This window comes from Sorex araneus, chromosome 3 (genome assembly GCF_027595985.1).
Source record: "Sorex araneus isolate mSorAra2 chromosome 3, mSorAra2.pri, whole genome shotgun sequence".
In the NCBI taxonomy this organism is placed as follows: Eukaryota; Metazoa; Chordata; class Mammalia; order Eulipotyphla; family Soricidae; genus Sorex; species Sorex araneus.
This window is the reverse complement of record NC_073304.1, coordinates 123694-145165: the sequence shown is the minus strand read 5'-3', so window position 1 is coordinate 145165 and position 21472 is coordinate 123694. Positions and strand designations below refer to the sequence as shown.

General features: G+C 68.8%; 1 protein-coding gene across 6 annotated transcripts; it reads left to right on the top strand.

Moving 5' to 3' along the window:
• Positions 1 to 553: 553 nt before the first annotated feature.
• Positions 554 to 21362, top strand: PACS2 (phosphofurin acidic cluster sorting protein 2). 6 transcript variants are annotated; one of them, XM_055131773.1, is made up of 25 exons: positions 558 to 726; positions 10398 to 10485; positions 10941 to 11030; positions 11160 to 11285; positions 11360 to 11522; positions 11611 to 11684; positions 12563 to 12643; positions 13158 to 13217; positions 15000 to 15148; positions 15440 to 15530; positions 15607 to 15681; positions 15957 to 16102; positions 16196 to 16328; positions 16410 to 16514; positions 16590 to 16696; positions 16793 to 16947; positions 17035 to 17145; positions 17250 to 17358; positions 17639 to 17671; positions 18652 to 18694; positions 18893 to 18935; positions 19007 to 19142; positions 19215 to 19441; positions 19515 to 19628; positions 19814 to 21362. In XM_055131773.1, the coding sequence occupies exons 1-25, from the start codon at positions 608 to 610 to the stop codon at positions 19930 to 19932; spliced, it is 2697 nt and encodes an 898-aa protein (XP_054987748.1). In that variant the 5' UTR covers positions 558 to 607; the 3' UTR covers positions 19933 to 21362. The 6 variants fall into 6 exon arrangements, with proteins under 6 accessions (XP_054987746.1, XP_054987750.1, XP_054987745.1 ...); XM_055131771.1 differs by having other exon boundaries at positions 554 to 726; positions 13161 to 13217; positions 16196 to 16514; XM_055131775.1 differs by lacking the exon at positions 19814 to 21362 and having other exon boundaries at positions 554 to 726; positions 19219 to 19441.
• The last annotated feature ends 110 nt before the right edge of the window (positions 21363 to 21472 follow it).

The window sequence follows — 21472 nt, the reverse complement described above, 5'->3', positions numbered from 1 at the left end:
GGGGTGGTGGTGTTGGGTTTAGGTGACAATGGGAGATAAGGAGCCGGGGACGCCGGGAGCGGCCAGGAGCCTGCGGAGCCGATCCAGGAGGCAGGACACTGGCCCCAGGACACCAGAAAGCCGCCCGGCAGGCTTCGGGGTACCAGGAGGGGGCGGGGCAGGTGGGGGCGGGGAGAACGGGACGTGCGGGGCGCGAGGCGGCCGGGCGCGCGGGGGACGGCGGGGGTCCCGGGCGCGCGGGGGGCCGGCCGGAGCCCCGGGCCCGTGGGGGGGCGGCGGGGTCCCGGGCGCGCTGGGCAGCGCGGGCGGCGTCCCGGGGGTCCCCCGGGCGGGCCGGCAGGCGCGGGGCGGGGCGGGCGCGCTCCGGGAGCCGCGGGGAGGCGCGCGTCCCCTCACTTCCGGCGGGGCGGCGCGGGCGGCGATTGGCTCCGCGGCGGCGAGCGCGCAGCCCGCCCGGCCAATCCGCGGCGGCGGGGCGGGGCGTGCGGCCGCCGCCTGGTCGCCGCCCGCGGGCCCGCCGGACGCGGCCCGGCCGTCCCCGCCGCCGCCCGCCGGCCATGTGACCGGCCGCCGCCGCCCCAGGCCCGAGGCAGCGGCGGGGGGCGCCATGGCCGAGCGGGGCCGCCCGGGGCCCGGCGGCGCGCCCGGCGCGCTCGGCATGCCCGTGCCCATGAACCTGTTCGCCACCTGGGAGGTGGACGGCTCCAGCCCCAGCTGCGTGCCCAGGTACGCGCCGCCGCTTTGTTCCGCGCCCGCCGGCCCGCCGGGACCCCCGGGACCCCCGCCCGCCCGTCCCGGGCCTCGGGCAGCCGGCGGCCGTGCCGCTCCCGCCCGCGGAGGGGGTCCCGCCCCGCCTGCAGGCGCGGCTCGGCGCGTGCCCGGCGCCCTCCCCTGCCCGCCGGGGCATCCTCACCTGCCGCCGGGGCGCCCTCCGCCCCCCGCGCCCCTCCCCGCCCGGTCCTGCAGGCTGGGCCCTGCCCTCGGGCCCCGGCCCCGGCCCCGGCCCGGCAGGCAGCCGCCCCTGCCCCGCTGGCCCCCGCGCCCGCCGGCCCGACGCTGCCCTTTGCAGCCCCTCGGTCCGGCCCGGAGAGGCCCTGCCCTGCCCTGCCCGGTGACAGCTGGTCCGGCCTCCCCGCGGCCGGCGCCCCGGCCTCTGCCCTCGGGATGTGCTCGGCCCCCCTGACGCCAGGCTCGGCCCCACTGATGGGCCGGGAGGGAGATTCGTGACCCGCGGGCCCTCCAGGGTGGGAGCGCGGGAGCAGCGCCCCAGGGCACCCCTGCAGCTCGCGCTTGGGCGGGGCAGGGGACACGACCTGGGACAGCCCGGAGGAGGGCGCGGGTGGCGTCGGGTGGGAGTATGGACGGGGGGCACCCGGCGGGGCACAGGCCCGTGCAGAGCAACGTCGCCGGGCGGCGTGGGACAGGAGCGCGGGGCAGGGTCGCCGTCGGGACCGTGGGACCTCCTGGACTGGGCTGGACGGGGCATGGGGGTCTGCCTTTGCCGGGCCCTTCCAGCGATTCCTGGGGAGGGGGCGGCCAGCGGCTTTGTCAGCCCCACCGTGCCTGCTGCCCTGGGGTCCCTCACGGGAGCCCTGGGGTTCCCGTCCGCGCCCGTCCCAGGGGACAGCCCTCAGCAGAGGTGCTGGCTCTGGCACACGTGAGAAAGTTCTCAGCCACCTGCTGGGGACTTCCTGCCGGGAAGGGGGCTGCAGGTGTGAGCAGAGGGTGTGTCCTGCCTCGCGCCTGGCCCAGTGCTCCCGCCGGTGGGTGGGAAGCGGCACCGGGTTGGAATCTGGATTTCTCTGATTACTAGCGTAGGCCCCGGTACTTCCTCGTCAGCAAAATTCCTGTGAGTCCTTCTGCCAGCTTTTCTTTTGTTTTCTTTTTTTCTCCCACTTGAGACTCGCAGTTTCTTGGGGGTGGGAGGGGAGGCGTGCTCCCTGGCCGGGGAGACTCTCGGGCCAAGCCCGTTGGTGGGTGCCCTGAGTGCGGCTGGCAGCGGCTCCTGCTGGGTGCCAGGGCCAGGCCTGGGGAGCCCCTGCCCCTCTGCAGAGGCCCCCCAGCCCAGCCTTGTCTCTGAAAGGTGGGAGTCGGCAGCCGCGCCCGGCCCTGGGCTCGCAGAGTCCTGGGTAGCCAGGCCACTGGGTGCGCCTGCCACCCGCTCGTCCTTCTCCGGCAGCCTGCCCGGGAGGTGTGGGGTCCTGCTTGGTCTGTGGAGCATTTAGGACTAGGCTCTGGGGGACGCAGTGAGGCAGCCGCGTTCTAGAAGGGCGCATCCCTGCCTCCCCGCTGCCCCTGGCCCCGCGACTGTGTGTTTCTGGGAGCAGCTGGAGGCGTGCTCGGGGGGCTGCGTCCCTCGACTCGGATCAGGGGCCTGGGACACGTCCCTTGCGTGCATTCCGGGCTTGTCTGCGACCGGCCCGCTTGGTCTGGATTTCCGAGTGTACTGGCGTAAGCTGTTCTGCACAGGGTCTAATTCTGCAGCGTCTGCAGGCCGGGAGCCGCTGGCACCGGGGCACCAGGACACCTTGCGCTGTCCTCCCTGGCTCCTGTGCCCCTGCCCTGCTCTCTCCTGTGCTTCTGATTCATTTGTCTGTTCTGTTTTGTTTGGTTTGAGCCACTCTGGGAGATGCTCGGGGCTAATTCCTGGTGCTGGCCTCAGGCTCAGGATTACTCCCGGCAGGGCCGGGCCCTGTGTGGTGCCGGGATGGATCCTGTCGCCCACCCGCTGGCCTGTCCTCTCCCTCCAGCTCAGTTATCTTGGTCTCCTTTTTTTTTTCCCTTGGTGTTTTTTTTTTTTTTTCACACCCAGCAGTGCTCAGAGATTCCTCCTGGCTCTGCTCTCAGGAGCCACCCCTGGCGGGGCACGGGGGGCCGTTGGGATGCTGGGGCTGGAACCCTGGTCAGTGCCTTTCAGAGGCACTTTTCCCGCTGTACCCTCTCCGGCCCCCGCCGCGGTGCCGTAGCCTCCCTACACAGGGCTTTCCCGTGACTCCTCATGTCCGGGCTGCTTTCTTGTGTTATTCGTCCCTACGTGTCGTGCTTGGGAGGTCCCCCATCTTCGATGCCTTTCTTTCCTGTCCCTTGGAGAAGGGGGTTCAAACTGGATGCATCTGCTGTTCCTCTGAGTGCCATACGTGGTTTCTCAGCACCTGTTAAACTTGGTGCCTCCCTGGCTCTGGTCTGCTTCAGCGCCTGGCCCTCCCCTTGGGCCTCTGGCTAGCTTTCTGCATGTGTGCTTATTCTTTTTTATTTATCTCGTTTATTTCTTTGGAGCGATAGCACAGCGGGTAAGGCGTTTGCCTTGCACACGGACGGCTGACCGTGGTTCGATTCCTCCGCCCCTCTCGGAGCGCCCGGTCAGCTACCGAGAGTATCTTGCCCGCCCGGCAGAGCCTGGCGAGCTACCTGTGCATATTCGATATGCCAAAAAACAATAACAACAAGCTTCATAATGGAGACGTTACTGGTGTCTGCTTGAGCAAATCGATGAGCAACGGGATGACAGTGACAGTGACATTTTGCTGTGGGGGGCAATACACCCAGCGATGCTCAGGGGTTACTCCTGGGTCTGCACTCAGGAATTACTCCTGGCGGTGCTCGGGGGACCATATGGGATGCTGGGAATCGAACCCAGGTCGGCTGTGTGCAAGGCAAACACCCTACCGCTGAGCTGTTGGTGCAGCCCCAGAGCCTTGATGTTTTGGGGGGCCACGCTCCACACCACACCTGCAGTCTTGTCTGGCCAACCTTGACTTTCTTTGTGCTCGGTGCCTTGCCTGTGGTGGACTGGCTCTTTCTGCGCCTGTAGCCGGACTGCGGCGGTGCCTGTGGCTAGTGTCCAGCTTGTGCCGCGGGGGTGGGGTGAGGCAGCCTGGGCCTCTCCGGCCTTGCCGTCCTGCGCCGCTGTCCCTCGCGGCTCGCCTCTCCCGGCCCACCTGCCCCCAGCTGCGTCTCCCCGGGAGGACGAGCGAACTTTCCACTTTTGTGGTGGTGACGTGCTCTCCTCTGGGGACTCGAGGTGGTGGTGCCGCCCGGTCCCCTCCTCTGGAGTGCGGGACTGTGTGGCCGCCCCGGTAGGGCCTGGCTGTAGTGGCCTTAAACGCCCGGGGCCCTGTCCGTGCCACTGGCGTCCCCCGGCACGCAGCTGTCACGCGCAGGCAGGGTCTCGGCCAGGGCCGAGGAGTCTGGGTCTGTGTGGCCGCGGGCGGGGCTCCAGCCTGCAGGGACCCTGTGCAGGGCACGCGGCCTGCCCGGGCGGCTCTCACCACAGGCGGGGCCCGCCTGGGGTACCTGCTGCCTGGGGCTCAGCCGGGGCCTCGTCCAAGAGGGGAGCCGAGAAGGCTGTGGCCGGGCTCTTGGGCCATCCTGTGATGGACACTGTGGGCAGCGCGGATGACCTTCGGGTCCCTGCAGGAGCGTGGGGGACCGTGGCGGGGCCGGGGTGACCTGGTGGGGACACCCTGTGCGGCTGTCCATGCCTCAGGCTGGCTGCCAGCGGCACGGCGCATTAGAGGCCGGTGCCTTCCGCCTGGACTGTCCTGGGAACACGCTCACCCCGAGGACGGCTCATCCCACAGCTGGAGCCCCCCTGCACCCCAGGGAAGAGACCCTCCAGCCTGCCAGCGTGGCGACACGGGCGTGAGGAGAGCCGCGGGCGTCTCCCGGGGAGGCCGGCCTGGCACCGCGGCCCCAGCCCGGGCTCGCTGTGTCCTGGGCTCTGGTTTCCACGTCCCCGCGGTGCTGTCCAGAGCCCCGTGCCGTGGCCCCAGCGGGGGTGAGTGGGGCCTCTCTGCCCAGGCCGCACCTCCCTTCTCTCAGCTGCCTGGGCTCGGGCTGCGTGGACGGGGATTGTGGGGGTGACCTTGGGCGACCCCCCCCACCCCTCCGTGCACTGGGGCTCAGGCTCCTGTCCCGTGGCCACCGGCAGGATGCTTCTCTCTGCGTCCCCACGTGAAGGAGCCCACCTGGAAGGAGCGTTTCCAGCCTGGCCTGTGTCTGGCCCCGGCGCCCCCCGTGGGACTGTTCCCTGCCGTCCCGCTGGGGCTCCTGGCAGCCGGTGCCGGTGTCTCAGCTCACGTGGTGCAGCTTCCGGGGCCCCTGAAAGTGTATTGGGGTGCTCGCTTGGGCGGCAGAGACACTCAAAGAAAGAAAAGAAAAGGGAAAAAATGTGTATTGGGAAGGGTGGGGGTGTGGGGGAGGTGGCGTCTCGGGCGGGCCTGAGGACCCGCTGCCGGCCGGAGCAGGGAGAGCCGAACTCTGAGCTCCTGGGGGGCCCGCCTACTGCCGCGCCACACGCGGGGGATGCCACGTCTCCAGCCTGGGCGACCGAGGCCGGCAGGCATCAGGTGGGTCTCCTGAGGGGCTGCGCGCACGGCAGGTGACCTGGGCTTTGCACGGCGGGTGACCTGGGCTTTGCGAGTGAGCGCCAGCTGTGGGGTGGGCCCCGGGCGAGTGCCCGAGGCCAGCCCTGCTGGGTGAGGCCTCCGTGGGGCCTGGCTCTGGCCTGGCAGCCCAGCAGGGTCTGAGCCCTAGGGGGGCGTCTGGAGCCTCCATCTGCTGTGGGCGGGGCCGACCACCTTATCACCTGCAGCCTGGGGCTGATGTGCGGCCAGGCTGGGTGCTGTGCTGGCAGGCAGGAGAGGGGGCGCCTCGCCCGCAGGGCAGGGCAGCAGCCCCTCTCGCTGGGGTGGAGCGCTCGGACAGTCCCGGGCCACGGGCTTCGGGTGAGAGCCCACTGCTGAGGCTGCTGGGAGGTCGGGGCAGGGGCCAGGGAGACAGGGAGTGGGTGGGCTGCTGAGCCCCTCGGTGGGAGCCCGCGGAGCCAGGTGCCCCGCTGAGCTGTCCGGCAGGGGGCGGTTCTCTGGTCCTGGGTCTGGTGTCCGTGCCAGCTGTCACAGGAGCTCCCTGCTCTGTGCCCGTCAGAGGGGCGGGCGGGCTCGTGCTTGTCCTCACTGACCCCCGACTCTGCGCAGCCCAGGGCTGGCGGCCAGGCACCGGGTCCCGGGGCCTTTGGGTGCCCCGCGCCCTCCTCCTGGGGCGGCCTGTGCTCCCGCCCGTGCCTCCCGCCCTGCTGAGGTGCCCTGGCCCCGTGGTGGCCGGCCTGGACGCCGCCCTGTGCCTCTGGGTCCCTGCCGGTCCTGGGCCTGCAGGGTCGGCCCGCCCGTGGTGGACGGCCCGAGGCGACCAAAGTTTAGCTCCAGCTCCTGCCCTGGTCTCTGTCACGCTTTTCCCTGCAGCTCGGGTGGTTTCTCCCTTGGAAATGGGCCAGGTCGAGTCAGCGTTTCCTCCGCCCTCCACCCAAAATGTGCCATGACGGCACAGCGGCAGCCCCCCACCGTGGAGATCCACACGGGCCGTCACCCTGCTGGGGTCCAGGCCTGCGAACTCCGCCCCCTGCACCCCTGAGGGGCCTCGCGCCCCTTCTCTGGCCCCTAACTGTGCACGTGCTGACACACTGAGGGCCCCGGCACGGCACTGCAGGGCGCCCCCGCCCGGCCCGGCTCCTCCTGACCCCTCCGCACCTTACGCCTGTAAGCCCCCGCCCCGACCCTCTGTCTCTCAGCCCACCCCAAACCCCTTAGCCCCCACCCCCAGTCCAATGTCTCCAGCCCCGTCTCCAGCCCCGTCACCCCCTCCATGTCCCCTTTAACGCTCGTGCCCCCAGCCTCCTTCCCCTCTGCCCGCTCCCTCGGGCCCCGCCCAGCCCTCAGCCCCTCATCTCCCCTCTGGGGCTCCCTGGGTTTGGGCGTCTGGGCGTGGCGGAACAGGAAGGGCAGCGCTGTGGCCCTCTGGTATCTCCTGTGGCCCCCCAGAGCAGGCTCAGGCCAATCTCCTTGGCCCCTTGCACTACGGGACACCAGCCACCACCCTGGAAGCTTCTGGAAATGGGCGGTGGCGTGGGTGGCGTCTGTGCGCCCCCAGTGCGCCTGGCTTGGGGCTTCTGAGAGAGCCTTTGTCCGGGACACCAGCGCTTTGTGGGGCCAGCACAGCCTTCCCGGGGCCATTGTCCCCTCGGAGATGGTGGTGGCAGCGCGTCCCATCCCGGGGCAGACAGAGTGGGTGGGGTGGGGGCTGCTGCTTTCTGGCTGGCACCGAGGGCCTGCAGACCCGGGAGCTGGTGCCCGCGTGCCCGGCAGGCCTGGGGGGGGGCTCCTGCCCACTCCGGGCGGAGCAGCAGCACCCAGAGGAGAGGCCTGGCCCTTCCTACCCAGAGTTCTTGGTCTCGAATTAAGTCCCAGGCTGTGGGAGGTGCTTGCCTGGCGCCGCCGACCTGGGTTCCGTCCCCAGCACGGCATGTGGTTCCCGGAGCACCTGCAGGGGTGACCCGAGTGCAGGGCCAGGAGCCCCAGGCACCGCCGCGTGGGGTCCAGAACTCAAAAACAAAGTTGAGACTGAGTGCTCTGCACCTGCTTGGCGTCGCCGGAACACGGGCGTTTCTTCCTCCCCTTGCCCGGCTGCTGCTGTCGGTCCGTCCACACGGCGCCTCACCTGCGGGTGGTGGACGCAGTGCTGGGCCGTGGGCGGGCGGTCCTCGGAGACGCCTTGGGTCCCACAGTCTGCGGACAGACCCAGAGGACTCGGGCTGCCGGGGCTGTGCGTGGATGCGCTCAGCTGGTGACCACGTCCTCAGGGGCCACAGCGTGTCCGGCCCCGGGCAGCTGCCTACACTCAGTGTGGCCCGTTCTCAAGCCCAGGGCTTGCTGCTCGGCTGCCGTGGACGTGCACTGTGGCTACCCTGGCGTGGGGGGTGGTGGGCAGTGTCCGTGCAGTGTCAGGCTGATGAGTTGGTGCTTGCGCACATTGCTCCTCGGCCAGGCTCGAACCCAGGTCTGCCGACGCTCAGCATCCACTCCCCCGCTGGGCTTGTCCTGGCCCTCACGTGTGCTGTTCTGCCTTTGAAATGTTCTGCCTAAAGCCAACAGTTACAAGCTAGCGTTTCCGAGGTGCTGGTTGATCCGGCACGTTGGGACGGTTGGGGTGAAAGGGCAGCTTGCTGGGGCAGACGAGTGACAGGCACTCTGCAGGCTGCATAAGGCAGAACATTCTAGAGTGGCTGCAGAGGCCGACTGGGGGCGCAGGAGGGAAACTGGGGACACCGGTGCAGGGACTGGTGTTGGAGTGTTGTGCTCTGAAAGCAGTCACAAATGACTTGTCTAACTCACTGGGGCGGTCTGAGAGCATCGGGGTGAGCGCCTGGGTGCTCAGACAGTGAGACAGGGAGAGAGACAGTGGCCGGCACTGTCCTCCGCAGTGCTGGGCAGCGGGGCTCAGGACTCAGACAGGGGCTGGAGCCACAGTAGTGGGTTGGGCTTTGCCTTGCACGCGGCCGACCTGGGTTCGATCCCCGACATCCCCGAGAGTCCCAAGTACTGCCAGGAGTAATTCCCGAGTGCAGAGCCAGGAGTGACCCCTGAGCATCGCCGGACGGGACCCAAAAAGCACAAATCCAAAAGCAGCAACAGGAGATACCCAGGTGGCGTCAGTAGCCGTCTGGGGCACGCGCCCCTGAGGAGGGCACAGTGCCGGACGCAGCTGGGCGCCATCTAGTCCACCTGGACCGAGTGGAGGTCATTCCTCACAATGCGATTAGGCAGGAACTGAGCCCTGGGGGAGGCGCCTGCCTGGTCCCCAGCACACAGGCCCTGGCCCCAGGCCTCAGGGGGCCCAGCGGGGCCTCGGAGCAGTCTCGGGACGCAGGCCTGGTGACCGGAGGGCACCCAGCGCTGGGGGCTGGATTTCAGGGCCGCCAGTGGCCAGCACCGTGGCGAAGCAGCAGTGAGCGGGGGTAGAAGGCGCACTGGGCCGCGGGCTGCATGTGTGGTCGGGGTTGGTGGCGCCCCCCGCAGGCTCTTCGGGTGTCCTTGCCCTGTTCCCGGGTGATGCTGCGCCCAGGCCCTGAAACGTGGCTGAGGCGGGTGTGCAGCTGACTCCGGCTGCTGGGGTCCTACATCCCTTGGCTTAAGTGTCCCCCCCCCCCCACAGGAAGCTGTGGCGCCCGGGGCATGGTGCCACTGTGGAGTGTCTCCGGAGGCTGCCACCCGGGAGTGCCCACCGTGCTCCTGCGGCGTGCTGCTGTCCTGTTGCTTCCCGTCAGGCTGCCAGTGGGGCTGTGGGCCCAGTCCTGCCCGGCCCAGAGCTCAGTCGCCTTCTGTGGGCTGGGAGGCGGGGTCTGGGTGGGCGCGTCCCGTGCTCTGTGCTGGGCAAACTCGCAGCGTTTGTCCGCAAACCTTGGCCTGGGAGCAGCGAAGAGGTAGAGAGGAAGCCCCGATCCATGGCAGCTGCTGGGACCGTCTGTTCGAGTAGGGCGGCCACGCCTGGCCTTCATGAGCGGTTGGGGGCCGTCCCCACGCTCGGGAGTGCCCAGCGCCCAGCAAGCGTTCGGTGAAGCTGCCCAGGTGGGGCTCTCGGGGGCTTCTCCCAAGACCCGGCGCCTGCTGCCCCACGGCCTGTGTCTGGGGGTCTTCCGAGGCTTTGCCCCTTCCTGCTGGAGACGGGGGCATGTGCCGTTGTCTCTGAGCCGCTTTTCTCCAGCCTCTCCTCCTGTCTCGGGCTCGCTGCCTTCCTTCTGTCGTCTCGGTGCCTGGGGCGTGTCCTGGCTGCTCCAAGAGCCCGCGGTGCTGGGGGTCGACCTGGGTCGGTGTGCCGGGCAGATGGCTCCCCGCGGCCTGACGCTCGGGCCGCTGGGCCCCTGGCTGTGGCGGGGGTGGTGGCGCCCTGGGGTCTCTGAGCCCCCAGCCTGCCTCAGGTCGGGGGTCCCTGCTTTTCTTCAGGGTGCGGTGGTGGTCGCGTGGGCACACACTGTCCCCAGCTGGCCGCGCCCACAACCTCTGTCCCGCTCGCTGCTGGGCACTGCCCGGCCTGGTGGCAGGGGTCTGTGCATTGGCGCTGTTGGCAGCCCGCCTGCTGTGGCGTCCCGGGCGCGGGGGCCCTGCCGGTGCTCCGTTTCTGCTGGACTGTGCTCTCTCCTTGAGGCCTCTTGGCTGCCCCCAGCCCCCATGCTCAGACCGCTCAGGTGTCCCCTCATCCTGGGCAGCCTTGCCAGGGCCCGGCCTCCACCACCCTTCCCCACTGCTGCCCCCTCATGGCCTGTTCAGCCCCTGCACTTTAGGGCAGTTTTCTGGTTTGGGTTTTGCTCTTCCTGCTGCTCTTCCTACAGTGCTCTCGCCTGCCTGGGTTTCCCAGACTGGCTTCAGTGCGGGGTGGGCCCTAGGTGCCGGCCCTTCCCGGCCCACCACGCTGGCAGGGAGCGTCCTGCAGGGGGCGCCGTGTCTGGGGTGGGGCCCAGGACGGGAGGAGGGCAGGGGGGACTGGGCCCGGGTGTGAGGGGGCAGGCCACAGAGGGCTCAGTCCAGAGGGGGGTGGGGTGCCCGGGCCCTGAGCTGCTGCCCCCGCAGGTTGTGCAGCCTGACGGTCAAGAAGCTGGTGGTCTTCCGCGAGCTGGAGAAGGAGCTCATCTCCGTGGTCATTGCTGTCAAGATGCAGGTGCCAGGGGCTGGGGGTGAGGGGTGGTTGGAGGTGGTGGGTGACGGGTGTTGCAGGGGCCTGCTGACGCCCCCAGGCAGCGGCAGCAGACTCGTATGTCTTGGTGGAGACCCTTGACTTGTGGTGCTCAGGGGCACCGCGCCCCGGCTCAGCCTTCGTGTCGCGGGGTCCGGGAGCGCACCCTCCACAGCTCTCCCCTCAGCTCGGGGTGGGGTCAGGCGAGGTGGTCCCCTGCCCTTCCTCCCGTCTTTGTCCCTCCCGGCCTCCTCTGCGACCCCGGGACTGAGTGGGACCGAGCTGCCAGGTGTCTGGGGAGCACCCTGAGGTGCAGGGGGAGGTGTGGAGGGGGGAGGCCAGACAGACCCCTGCCTCTCGCCCGCCCCCGCCTGCCCGTGGCCCCTTTCCCCACCCCCACTCCCGCAGGAGGCCGGCCTGTAACTGCGGCTGGTCCCCAGGGCTCCAAGCGGATCCTGCGGTCCCACGAGATCGTGCTGCCCCCCAGTGGACACGTGGAGACGGACCTGGCGCTGACCTTCTCCTTGCAGGTGAGCCCTGCGGTGGGGCTGGGTCCGGTCGGCGCCACGCGGGGCGACCTCGGGACATGCCCCCGGAGGGTGTGGGCCCCCCCCCCCGCGCGGTTCCCGCGGGGCCGTGCTCACGGGGGGCCCTTGCAGTACCCCCACTTCCTGAAGCGGGAGGGCAACAAGCTGCAGGTGCTGCTGCAGCGGCGCAAGCGCTACAAGAACCGGACCATCCTGGGCTACAAGACGCTGGCGGCCGGCGCCATCAACATGGCCCAGGTGAGCCGGCCGTGCCGCGGTCTCTGGGGGGCTGGTGCGGGCCCTGGCCGCGCCCTCAGCCGCTGCCCCCCCAGGTGATGCAGCAGCCCTCCGAGGGCGGCCAGGTGCTGGGGCTCTGCAGCGGCACCAAGGAGGCAGCCGTCAAGGTGGCCGAGGTCTGGGTCTTCTCGCTGTGCAGCCAGCCCGTGGACCACGAGGACAGCGCCCTGCAGGCCGGGCCCAAGGCCAAGTCTGCGGGTGAGCCCGGGGGGCGGGGGCGCCGTGGCCTCGTCGCCAGGACACGCCGGAACCTCACGGCGCCGCCCTTCCGTGCCCCATTCCACAGACAACTACTCGGAGGAGGAGGACGAGAGCTTCTCCTCGGAGCAGGAGGCCAGCGACGACGCCGTACAGGGCCAGGTGAGCCGCCCTGCACATGTGTGTCGCCTGTGTGTCTGTCTTCTGTCTGTGTGTCTCGGGGCCTGTCAGTGTGTCTCGGGACCCGTTGTGTATCTGTGAGTCTGTGTGTATGTATCTCGGGCTCTGTCAGTGTATCAGTGAGTCTGTGCGTGTGCGTCTGTGTATATCAGGACCGTTGTGCGTCTGTGGGTCTGCATGTGTGTCTGTGGGTCTGTGCGTGTGTCTGTGTCTTGGGGCCATCGTATGTCTGTGGGTCTGTGCGTGTGTCTGTGTGTCTTAGGGCCATTGTGTGTGTCAGTCTGTGCGTGTGTGTCTGTGGGTCTGGTGTCTGTGGGTCTGTGGGTCTGTGCGTGTGTGTCTGTGTCTTGGGCCCGTCGTATGTCTGTGGGTCTGTGCGTGTGTCTGTGTGTCTTGGGGGTCATTGTACGTGTCAATCTGTGCGTGTATGTCTGTGGGTCTGTGCGTGTGTGTCTGTGTCTTGGGCCCATTGTATGTCTGTGGGTCTGTGCGTGTGTCTGTGTGTCTTAGGGCCATTGTGCGTGTCAGTCTGTGTGTGTGTGTCTGTGGGTCTGGTGTCTGTGGGTCTGTGCGTGTGTGTCTGTGGGTCTGTGCGTGTGTCCGTGTCTTGGGCCCATTGTATGTCTGTGGGTCTGTGTGTGTGTCTGTGTGTCTTAGGGCCATTGTGCGTGTCAGTTTGTGCGTGTGTGTCTGTGGGTCTGTGCGTGTGTGTCTGTGTGTCTTGGGGCCATTGTGCGTGTCAGTCTGTGTGTGTGTCTGTGGGTCTGTGTTGGGGCTATCGTGCGTCTGTGTGTCTGTGCTGGCCGTGGTGAGCAGTGTCCCCTCTCTGCACGGGCCGGACTCGGCGCCTGTTTCCGCAGGACCTGGACGAGGATGACTTCGACGTGGGGAAAGCGGAGAAGCAGCGGCGCTCCGTAGTCAGGGCGACCTCCATGACCAGGGTCGGTGGGGCTGCTGGGCGGAGTCTGCTCTCGGGGCTTCCCCAGGGACCGCCGCTCGGGAGGGCCCGCCCCCCCGCCCCCCCGCCCCCCCCCCCCCCGCACCGCCGGGCTCCTGCAGGGCAGATGAAGCGGGGGCTGTCCAGAGGCTCCCTGGGAGGTGGGTGCCCAGTGACGCTCTACACCGAGCTGTGCCATGCTGGCCGGATGAGGCTGCGGGCCAGGCCCGAACTGCCATTGTCCGCAGGTGCTGGGGCGCCCGGGACCCCAGACCCAGCCCTGGGCCCTGCAGCCCTTGTGGGAACCTCATGTTCCAGAAGTGGGTGGGAAATTCCTTCTGCAGCGTGGGCCCCGGAGAGAGCCGAGCTGTGCCCTAGGGGCCTGGGGGGCTGGCAGGTGGGCCTCATTGGCTGTGGAAGCTTCTAGAAGCTCCCGTTGCCTAGGCCGCTCTCCATGGGGTGGAGGTTCCTGGTCCTGGCAGTGACACAACCCCTGACCCCCTCCCCCTGTCTTGCAGCAGCAGAATTTCAAGCAGAAAGTGGTGGCTCTGCTTCGGAGGTTCAAAGTGTCGGATGAGGTGAGGTGCGGGGGGCCTGGCGTGGCGGGCTCGGATCAGTCCTGGGAGCGGGGCTGGGGTGGAGCTGGGGTGGCACCCGCAAGGCCAGTGCCTTCCCCGTGGGGGCAGGGGCCCCGCCAGCCATTCTGAGCCCGCCTGACCAGCAGTCCATGCCCGGGGGTCCCGGGCCACGTGCTTGGGCAGGGCAGAGTGGTGCTGGGACAGGCCCTGGTCTGCACTGCCGTGACCCCAGGTTTGGGTTCCTTACAAGTGGATTATTTTATCCTATTACATGATTTGGAGCCACACCTAGCAGTGCTTCGCGCTGACTCCTGGCTCTGTGCTCAGGGATCACTCCTGGCAGGGCCCAGAGGACTCTAGTGCCAGGGAGCAAACTGGGCCTCCACATACGAGGCTGGCGCCCCGTTGGCTGTCTGTGGCTCCCGTGGGTCAGGTGTGGCCGGTCCCTGCCCCCCTCCAGACGTGGTCTCCACGCGGACACCCCCTCCGCAGAGCTGCTCCAATCTCATGCGCTCTGCGGGCCAAAGCCCGTCTCCTCCGCCCTCCATTCCTGCCTTTTTGTTTTTAGTTTGGGCCTCACCCGGCAAGGCTCAGGGTCACTCCTGGCTCTGCACCCAGGAATTACTCCTGGTGGTGCTCGGGCATGCCAAGGATTGAACCAGGCTGACCGCAAGTAGGACAAGGCCTTTCCCACTGGACTGTCTCTTCTGGCCGATGGTTAGGTGCAGGTCCTCGGCCTGTGAGAGGAGCCGAGTGCCGCCATGTGGCCAGGGAGCAGGGCCAGCATCAGGTCCCAGCCCCCAAAATCCCTCGTGGGGCTGGGATCAGGAGGGGTCTTACCGCTGCCTCAGTCGGCTTCTAGACCCGGGTGCTCAGCCGCCAGACTTGGTTTCCACGTGAGACTCTTTATCTGGGCTCCACTCCTAGCTCTGTGCTCGGGGACCATAGGTGGTGCCGGGATTCGAACCACGGGCACAGCTGCACGCGAGGCAAGTGCCTCAGCCCTGGAACCATTTCTCCAGCCCCACAGTGGGAACTTGTGTTCACAGAAGAGGAAGATGCTTGGGCCGGAGCGATAGCACAGCGGGTAGGGCGTTTGCCTTGCACGCGGCCGACCCAGGTTCCATCCCCGGCATCCCATATGGTCCTCCAAGCACCGCCAGGAGTAATTCCTGAGTGCAAAGCCAGGAGTAACCCCTGAGCATCGCTGGGTGTGACCCAAAATGCAAAACGCAAAAAAAAAAAAAAAAAAGAGGAAGATGCTTTAGATGGTCCAGAAATGGCTCAGAAAGACACACTTGGGGCTGGAGGAGATCGTACAGCGTGGAGGGTGCCCGTCTGGTTCCCCCAGCACTGCCAGAAGTAATTCCTGGGTGCAGCACTGGGAGTAAGCCCTGAGCACCACCGGGCGTGGTCCTCATAGCCACAGCCCGAGCGTGAGCACCCGAGGCACAGCCCCCATGTCAGGGCCTGCTCAGCAGGCTGGGGAGGACAGCACAGAGCCGTGCAGGCTGCCCCGGGCCCCCAAACTCTCCCCTGCTCGGCAGAGCAGAGGCACCTGTACCTCCTCCCAAGCAAAGAAAGACACCCCACGGGGACCTGGGTGTTGGACTTGAAGACGGGTCACGGTGTCTTCTCTGCCTGCGTTTCCCCAAACAAGACGCTGTGGGCACCGGGGTCGCCGGTGCTGCTGAGCCTGAGGAGGGGCCAGAGGCACGGGGACGGCACATGGGGCAGGGCGGGCTCGGGCCACAGCAGCTGCTGACGGGCGTCCTCTGGCAGGTCCTGGACTCGGAGCAGGACCCGACGGAACATGTCCCTGAGGTGGAGGAAGACCTGGACCTCCTGTACGATGCGCTGGAGCCCAGCGACAGTGGCCCCGACATGGACGACGACGACAGTGTCCTCAGCACCCCGAAGCCGAAGCTCAGGTGGGCAGAGCCCTCAGTGGTCCTAGAATATTCCAGGGCCAGCGGGGCAGAGGCCGGGTGCAGTGAGCCCGTGTACGGGAGACGGACAGGGAAGCGCAGGTGAGGTGCGCCTGCCTGCCCCCCAGCTGTCCGTCCGCGGGGGACCCCCTGCCCATGCCTTTAGTGCCCAGCTCTGTGCCCGTGTGGCCTCGTGGGTCCCCGCGCCTCCCGGCTGTGCCCCGGTGTGCTGGCCCTGCCCGGCTGGCCGGGGGCCCAAGTAGAGGCGCCTGCTGAACCCTGTCCCGCCCGCAGACCCTACTTTGAAGGCCTGTCGCACTCCAGCTCCCAGACAGAGGTGGGCAGCGTCCACAGCGCCCGCAGCCAGAAGGAGGCCGCCAGCCCGGTGAGTGCCCACCCCGCCGTCCGCCGGGCCCCGCCAGCCTCGGTGTCTCAGCAGGCTGATGACATCTGTCCCACAGGCCGACGTGCCCGAGAAGACCCGGGCCCTGGGGGTGAAGCTGCCCAGTGACAGCGCCTCCGACCTGGTGGCACATGTAAGCGGGCGGGACGGCGGGCACCTCTCACCCGTCCCCACAGACCGGTCACAGCGGCAGTCGGGCCTGGGGCCAGGGCCCAGGACAGCAGGCAGAGGGGTGGTGGCAGAAGCCCCGGGAAGCGGGTCCACCAGGTGGCGGGGCTAGGCTGGGGTGTCAGTGCCCTCCAGGCTGGAGGGAGAGGCTGAGCCCAGGCGGGCCTGTGCCTGCCGTGTCCTGCCGCCTGCCGCCGCCTCGCTTCACTGTCCCCGCGCCGCTGCTCCTCTCGCCTGCAGCACAGCGGGCCTGGCCTCGGGGAGCAGCCGGCACCGCCCCAGGACAGCCCCGAGTCGGAGACCAACAGCCCCGACGTCTTCACCGAGAAGCGGCCGCCCAGCGGGCGCATCACCAAGACCGAGTCCCTGGTCATCCCCTCCACCAGGTGGGCAGAGGCCAGGCAGGGGCGGCCCCGGGCCGGGGGTCCCGCCGCCCCAGGCCCCGGTGTGAGCCGCAGCCTTCCCGCGCCCGCCCCCAGGAGCGAGGGCAAGCAGGCGGGCCGCCGGGGCCGCAGCACGTCGCTGAAGGAGCGGCAGCCGGCACGGCCGCAGAGCGAGAGGGCCAACAGCCTGGACAACGAGCGCTGCCCCGACGCGCGCAGCCAGCTGCAGGTGGGCGCGGCCCGCAGGCCCACGCAGGCGTGGCGGGTGCCGGGGGTCCCCGGGCCTCCGGTGACCAGCCCGTGTCCCCAGATCCCCCGGAAGACTGTGTACGACCAGCTGAACCACATCCTCGTCTCGGACGACCAGCTTCCCGACAGCATCATCCTGGTCAACACCTCCGACTGGCAAGGCCAGGTGCGGGCGGGCAGCGGGTGGGGGCGGCGGGCGGGCGGGCGGGCGGCGGGCGCGCCTCACGCCGAGCTCCTGCAGTTCCTGTCGGGCGTCCTGCAGCGGCACACCCTGCCCGTGGTCTGTACCTGCTCGGCCGCCGACGTGCAGGCCGCCTTCTGCACCATCGTCTCGCGCATCCAGAGATAGTGAGTGGGGCGGCTCCCGCCGTGGGGGTGGGGCGGGGGCGCCGGCGCTCCCTGAGGCGTCTGTCCCTGTCCCTGTGCCCGCCCTTCCCGGAGCAGCTGCAACTGCAACTCGCAGCCGCCGCGGCCCGTGAAGATCGCGGTGGCGGGCGCCCAGCACTACCTTAGCGCCGTGCTGCGCCTCTTCGTGGAGCAGCTGTCCCACCGCACGCCCGACTGGCTGGGCTACATGCGCTTCCTCGTCATCCCGCTGGGTGAGCCGCGGCGGGGGTGGCCGTGGGGACCCCGCCTCGCCTGGCCCGCGCAGGTGCCCGGCCTGACCTCCAGCCCGTGGCCTGCAGGCTCGCACCCCGTGGCCCGCTACCTGGGCTCCGTGGACTATCGCTACAACAACTTCTTCCAGGACCTGGCGTGGCGCGACCTGTTCAACAAGCTGGAGGCACAGAGCACTGGTGAGGGCGGGCTGTGGGCGGCTGTCCCTGGGGGCGCAGGGCCAGCCCCGGGGCCACTGGGCAGCCAGCTGCACCCACCCAGTCGGCCCCGCCTCCTCCTGCAGTACAGGACACGCCCGACATCGTGTCTCGGATCACCCAGTACATCTCGGGGGCCAACTGCGCCCACCCGCTGCCCATCGCGGAGGCCATGCTGACCTACAAGCAGAAGAGGTACCTGCCCCTGCGCCACCCCTTTGTCCCAGGGCCTGCTGGGGGCACCGAGGGGCAGTGTTAGGCACCCCGCCAGGCGCTCTCCCGAGTGGACGAGGCGGCCCGGGCCCGCAGGCACTGGGTTTGCTTCCCGGGAGGGTCTGGGGCGACAGGCACCCAGAAATCTCTCCTGGAAGGGCAGCTGTGGCCCGGGGCCGAGGGCCGTGGGGGGCGCCCGTGTTCCCGCCCCGCCGGCAGCGCAGTAACCCGTGTCTCGTTCTCTCCCTGCGCCTTCTGAAAGGAGAAAGAACTTTCATTTTGACTTTACCCTCAGGTACTGCTGTCGCGGCCTGGCCCTGCCGTAGGCTACTCTCTGGGGCTGTCTAGCAGAGTGTGCAGGTGGGCGCGCCCTGAGGGCGCTGCCCGGGGCTGGTGGTCTCCCGCCGGGCATCTCGGAGCCCCGCGTGAGAAGCAGACGCCCTCCCTTGGGAGAATCCCTCTCCTCTCAGCGTGGGGCGGGGCCTGACAGCAGCGCTCCTGCACTTGGCGCCCCCTGGTGGCCCAAGTGCTGTCTGCCCCTGCTCCGCCTGGGGCCTGGGCTTCTCTCCGCCCGGAAACCCCAGGCAGGGGTGGGCCCCACGCTGTCCTGAGCGGAGGAGAGAGCCCAGCGGCCTGCATGGCCTCAGCTCCACCTACGGGCACCCCACCCCACCCTGCGCACCGGGTGCTCCGGGGCATGGCCGTGCCAGCTGGATGGACGCCTGCATGCGGCCGCGAGCTTGGCTTCCAGTCTGTCTTGCGTGCGTCCCGGCCCTGCGGCTGCGGTGGGAGCCCTGTGGCCTGGGTCCAGGGGCCCCACTTCTGCCCCTCGCATGCGACCAGGCAGGAGGAGGTAGCAGGTGCCCCTGCTCTGCCGAGAAGGGGAGAGTTTGGGGGGCCCGGGGCAGCTGGCACGGCTCTGTGCTGTCTTCCCCAGCCTGCTGAGCAGGCCCTGACGTGGGGGCTGTGCCTCGGGTGCTCACGCTCGGGCCCCATCACCATAGGCTGTGGCCCGGGGTTGGAGCGTCCAGGTGGCACTGCCAGAGCCCACCAGGCCTCTGGGGGTCTTCTTGCGCTAGGCGCCCTCATTGAGGCAGAGGTGCCCGCCGGCACTGACCGCACAGACTCCACGGGAGGAAATGGCCGAGCCCGGCATTGGGGTGCTGGCCTGTAGCTGATGCGGCCCCTGGGATGGCAACAGCCTACGGAGCCCAGCTCAGATGGGTCCTGGGCACTCGGCAGGGGCAGGGGTGACCGGGGTCTCTCTCGCTCTAGCCCTGACGAGGAGTCTGCCCAGAAGTTCATCCCCTTCGTTGGGGTGAGTGCCTGGCCGTTGCCCAGCTCCACGCTGCGGGGGACAGGACCCGGGTGGGGCGGGAGCATGGGGGCGGGGGAGCGGCAGAGCCCTGGCGGGTGTGATGCCAGCGCCCTCCTGCCGCGAGGCACATGGCTTTGTGTTGCGGGTGGGCGGGCGGGCGGTCCAGCACCACTGCAGCCGGTGCCCGCTGTGTTGCAGGTGGTGAAGGTGGGCATCGTGGAGCCGTCATCGGCCACATCAGGTGAGTCCCAGCCGGGTGGGCCCGGGGCCGGCGTGTGGGCGCAGGACTCACGGCCCTGGGCTCCTCCCCAGGAGACTCTGATGACGCGGCCCCCTCGGGCTCCTGTGTGCTCTCGTCCACCCCGCCGTCCACGTCGCCCGCCACCAAGGAGGCCTCGCCCACCCCGCCGTCCTCCCCGTCTGTGAGCAGCGGCCTGTCCTCCCCCAGGTAGCGGCCCCCTGACCCCCACCCGGGCGCCCTCCCGCGGCCCGGCTGGAGGCTGAGAGCCCGCTCTTCCAGCCAGGGTGTCGGCGCCGAGCTCATGGGGCTGCAGGTGGACTACTGGACGTCAGCCCTGCCGGCAGACAGAAAGAGGGACGCCGAGAAGCGGGAGCTGCCCGCGGCCAAGACCACGCTCAAGAGCACCTTCCGGTCTCTCCAGGTCAGCAGGCTGCCCAGCGGCGGCGAGGCTGCACCCACGCCCACCATGTCCATGACCGTGGTCACCAAGGAGAAGAACAAGAAGGGTGAGGCGGGGGGGTGCCCCCGTCCCGCAGGCAGCCGGGGTCGGCGCAGCCTCACAGCGGGTCCTTCTCCTAGTCATGTTCCTGCCCAAGAAGGCGAAGGACCGGGACGCGGAGCCCAAAAGCCAGTGTGTGGAGGGCATCAGCCGGCTGATCTGCACGGCCAAGCACCAGCAGAACATGCTCCGAGGTGAGCCCGCCCGCCTGGGCCTGCCCGTCTCCTCCCGCCCCTGCCGGCCCCGGCCGGGTCCAGCGGGACTCGGGCCCTCCTGGCTCTGCCTGTCACCGTGCTCCGCGCGCTGGGCTCGTCCCGGTCAGAGTGGGGGAGGTTCTGCCAGGCTGCAGAGCCCACCGTCAGGAGCTCTGTCCCCACAGTCCTCATCGACGGCGTGGAGTGGAGCGACGTCAAGTTCTTCCAGCTGGCGGCGCAGTGGTCCTCACACGTCAAGCACTTTCCTATCTGCATCTTCGGACACTCCAAGTCCTCCTCATAGCCCCCTCGGCCCTGCGCGGGGCACGGCCAGGCCCAGCTGCTTCCTGGTCCCCTTTGGTTCATGACAGACGCGTAAACTCAGCAAGTCTCCAGTATGATGTGCTCGCAGCCTGGACACTAACGGACGCGCTCACGGCCCGCACCTGCGCTGCCCTTTACCGAGTGGCCCGGGAGGGTCAGGCTTGGGGCAGGAAGTGCCGCTGGCCCAGCCCCCATGCCCTTCAGCAGTTTTTAACGCTTTTCCCAGCAGGTTACAGTGTAGCTGTCAAACACTTTGGCTCTTCCACACCCTTGCTGCCCGGTGCCCCTCCGAGCTGCCCCTGCTGCCCACTCAGCACGCACGGTGGCCTCTGCGGCTACCAGCCTGGGAGCCTGCTGGTCCACGGCGGCTGGGGGGGACCCTGCAGGGCTGAGCACCTGCCCCTTGGAAAACCTTGGGTCTCGGCCTGCAGCGTGGGCAGGAGCGCCGTACTGACACCCCCCCGCTCTCAGGAGCAGCCCTTAACCCCCAGAAGGGGCTACTCTGTAGACAGGCTCGTCTGGACCGGGGACCCAGGGTCCCCTCCCTGGTAGGCGCTGTGACCCCAGGTGGGTCGTGAGGCAGAAGTGGAAGCCGCAGGCCTTAGGGCCGCGGGCGCCTGAGGCGAGGAGGGGTGTGGGGACCCACCCTTCCACGCCACTCGACTGGTTTCGAGGAAGGGCCCCGTGGACCCTGTCCCTTGTGGGAGGTCCTGCCAGCAGGCCCGGCACACAGCCTACGTGGAGACCTGGGCTGCACTCACCCCCGTGCCTCAGTTTCCCCGTTTGTTCACGGGGGCAGCCACGTTCGCCTGCCTACCTCATGGAGCTGTTCTGAGGGCTTTGCCAGCACTTGGTTCCTCAGAGGCAGAAGCTGCAGAGGCCAGGGTGGTCTGTGGGGCCCCAGCCAGGACCAGCCCATGGGTCTGCAGAGGACTCAGGTTGGACCAGCCGGCCAGCCGCCCTGTGGCAGTGGGAGTAGCGAGTCTCGCCCTGCCCAGGTCCAGCCCTGCCCCCTGCCCCCCCCCCCCCCCCCGTGTCGCTGTGTTCCCATCTCCCGAGTCTCAAAGGCCAGTGTCCGTGGGGGGAGTCTGGGGGGCTGGGGCTGGGGCTCCCTGCCTCGCTGCACTGGCCTGGCTATGGGTGAGGCCCCGCTGCCCTTGGTCAGGACTTTTGTCCCAGGCCGCCTGCAGCCGAGGGCACCTGCCGCCTCCCCGGGTGGGAGGCCTGCCCCAGGGGGCCGTGCACCCCTGCAGACCCATGGCTGGTTTCTAGGGTGTGTGTTGCTAGGTTTTTTAATGCAAAACAGGATTAATGTAAATAACCTTTTGGGGGAACAGATTCTAATCTGTCACAGACGTGACTGTGGACTATTTTAAGGTGCTGATGCGACAGAATAAACCTGGAGACGCACCCCAGGCCCGCGTGGTTCCTGGGCGCGGGGCCTGCGGGGGGTCTCCGCGCGGTGGGGAGGGCGACGCGGGGCGCAGGCTCCGGCGGGCCGGAAGTGGGCGTGGTCCCTG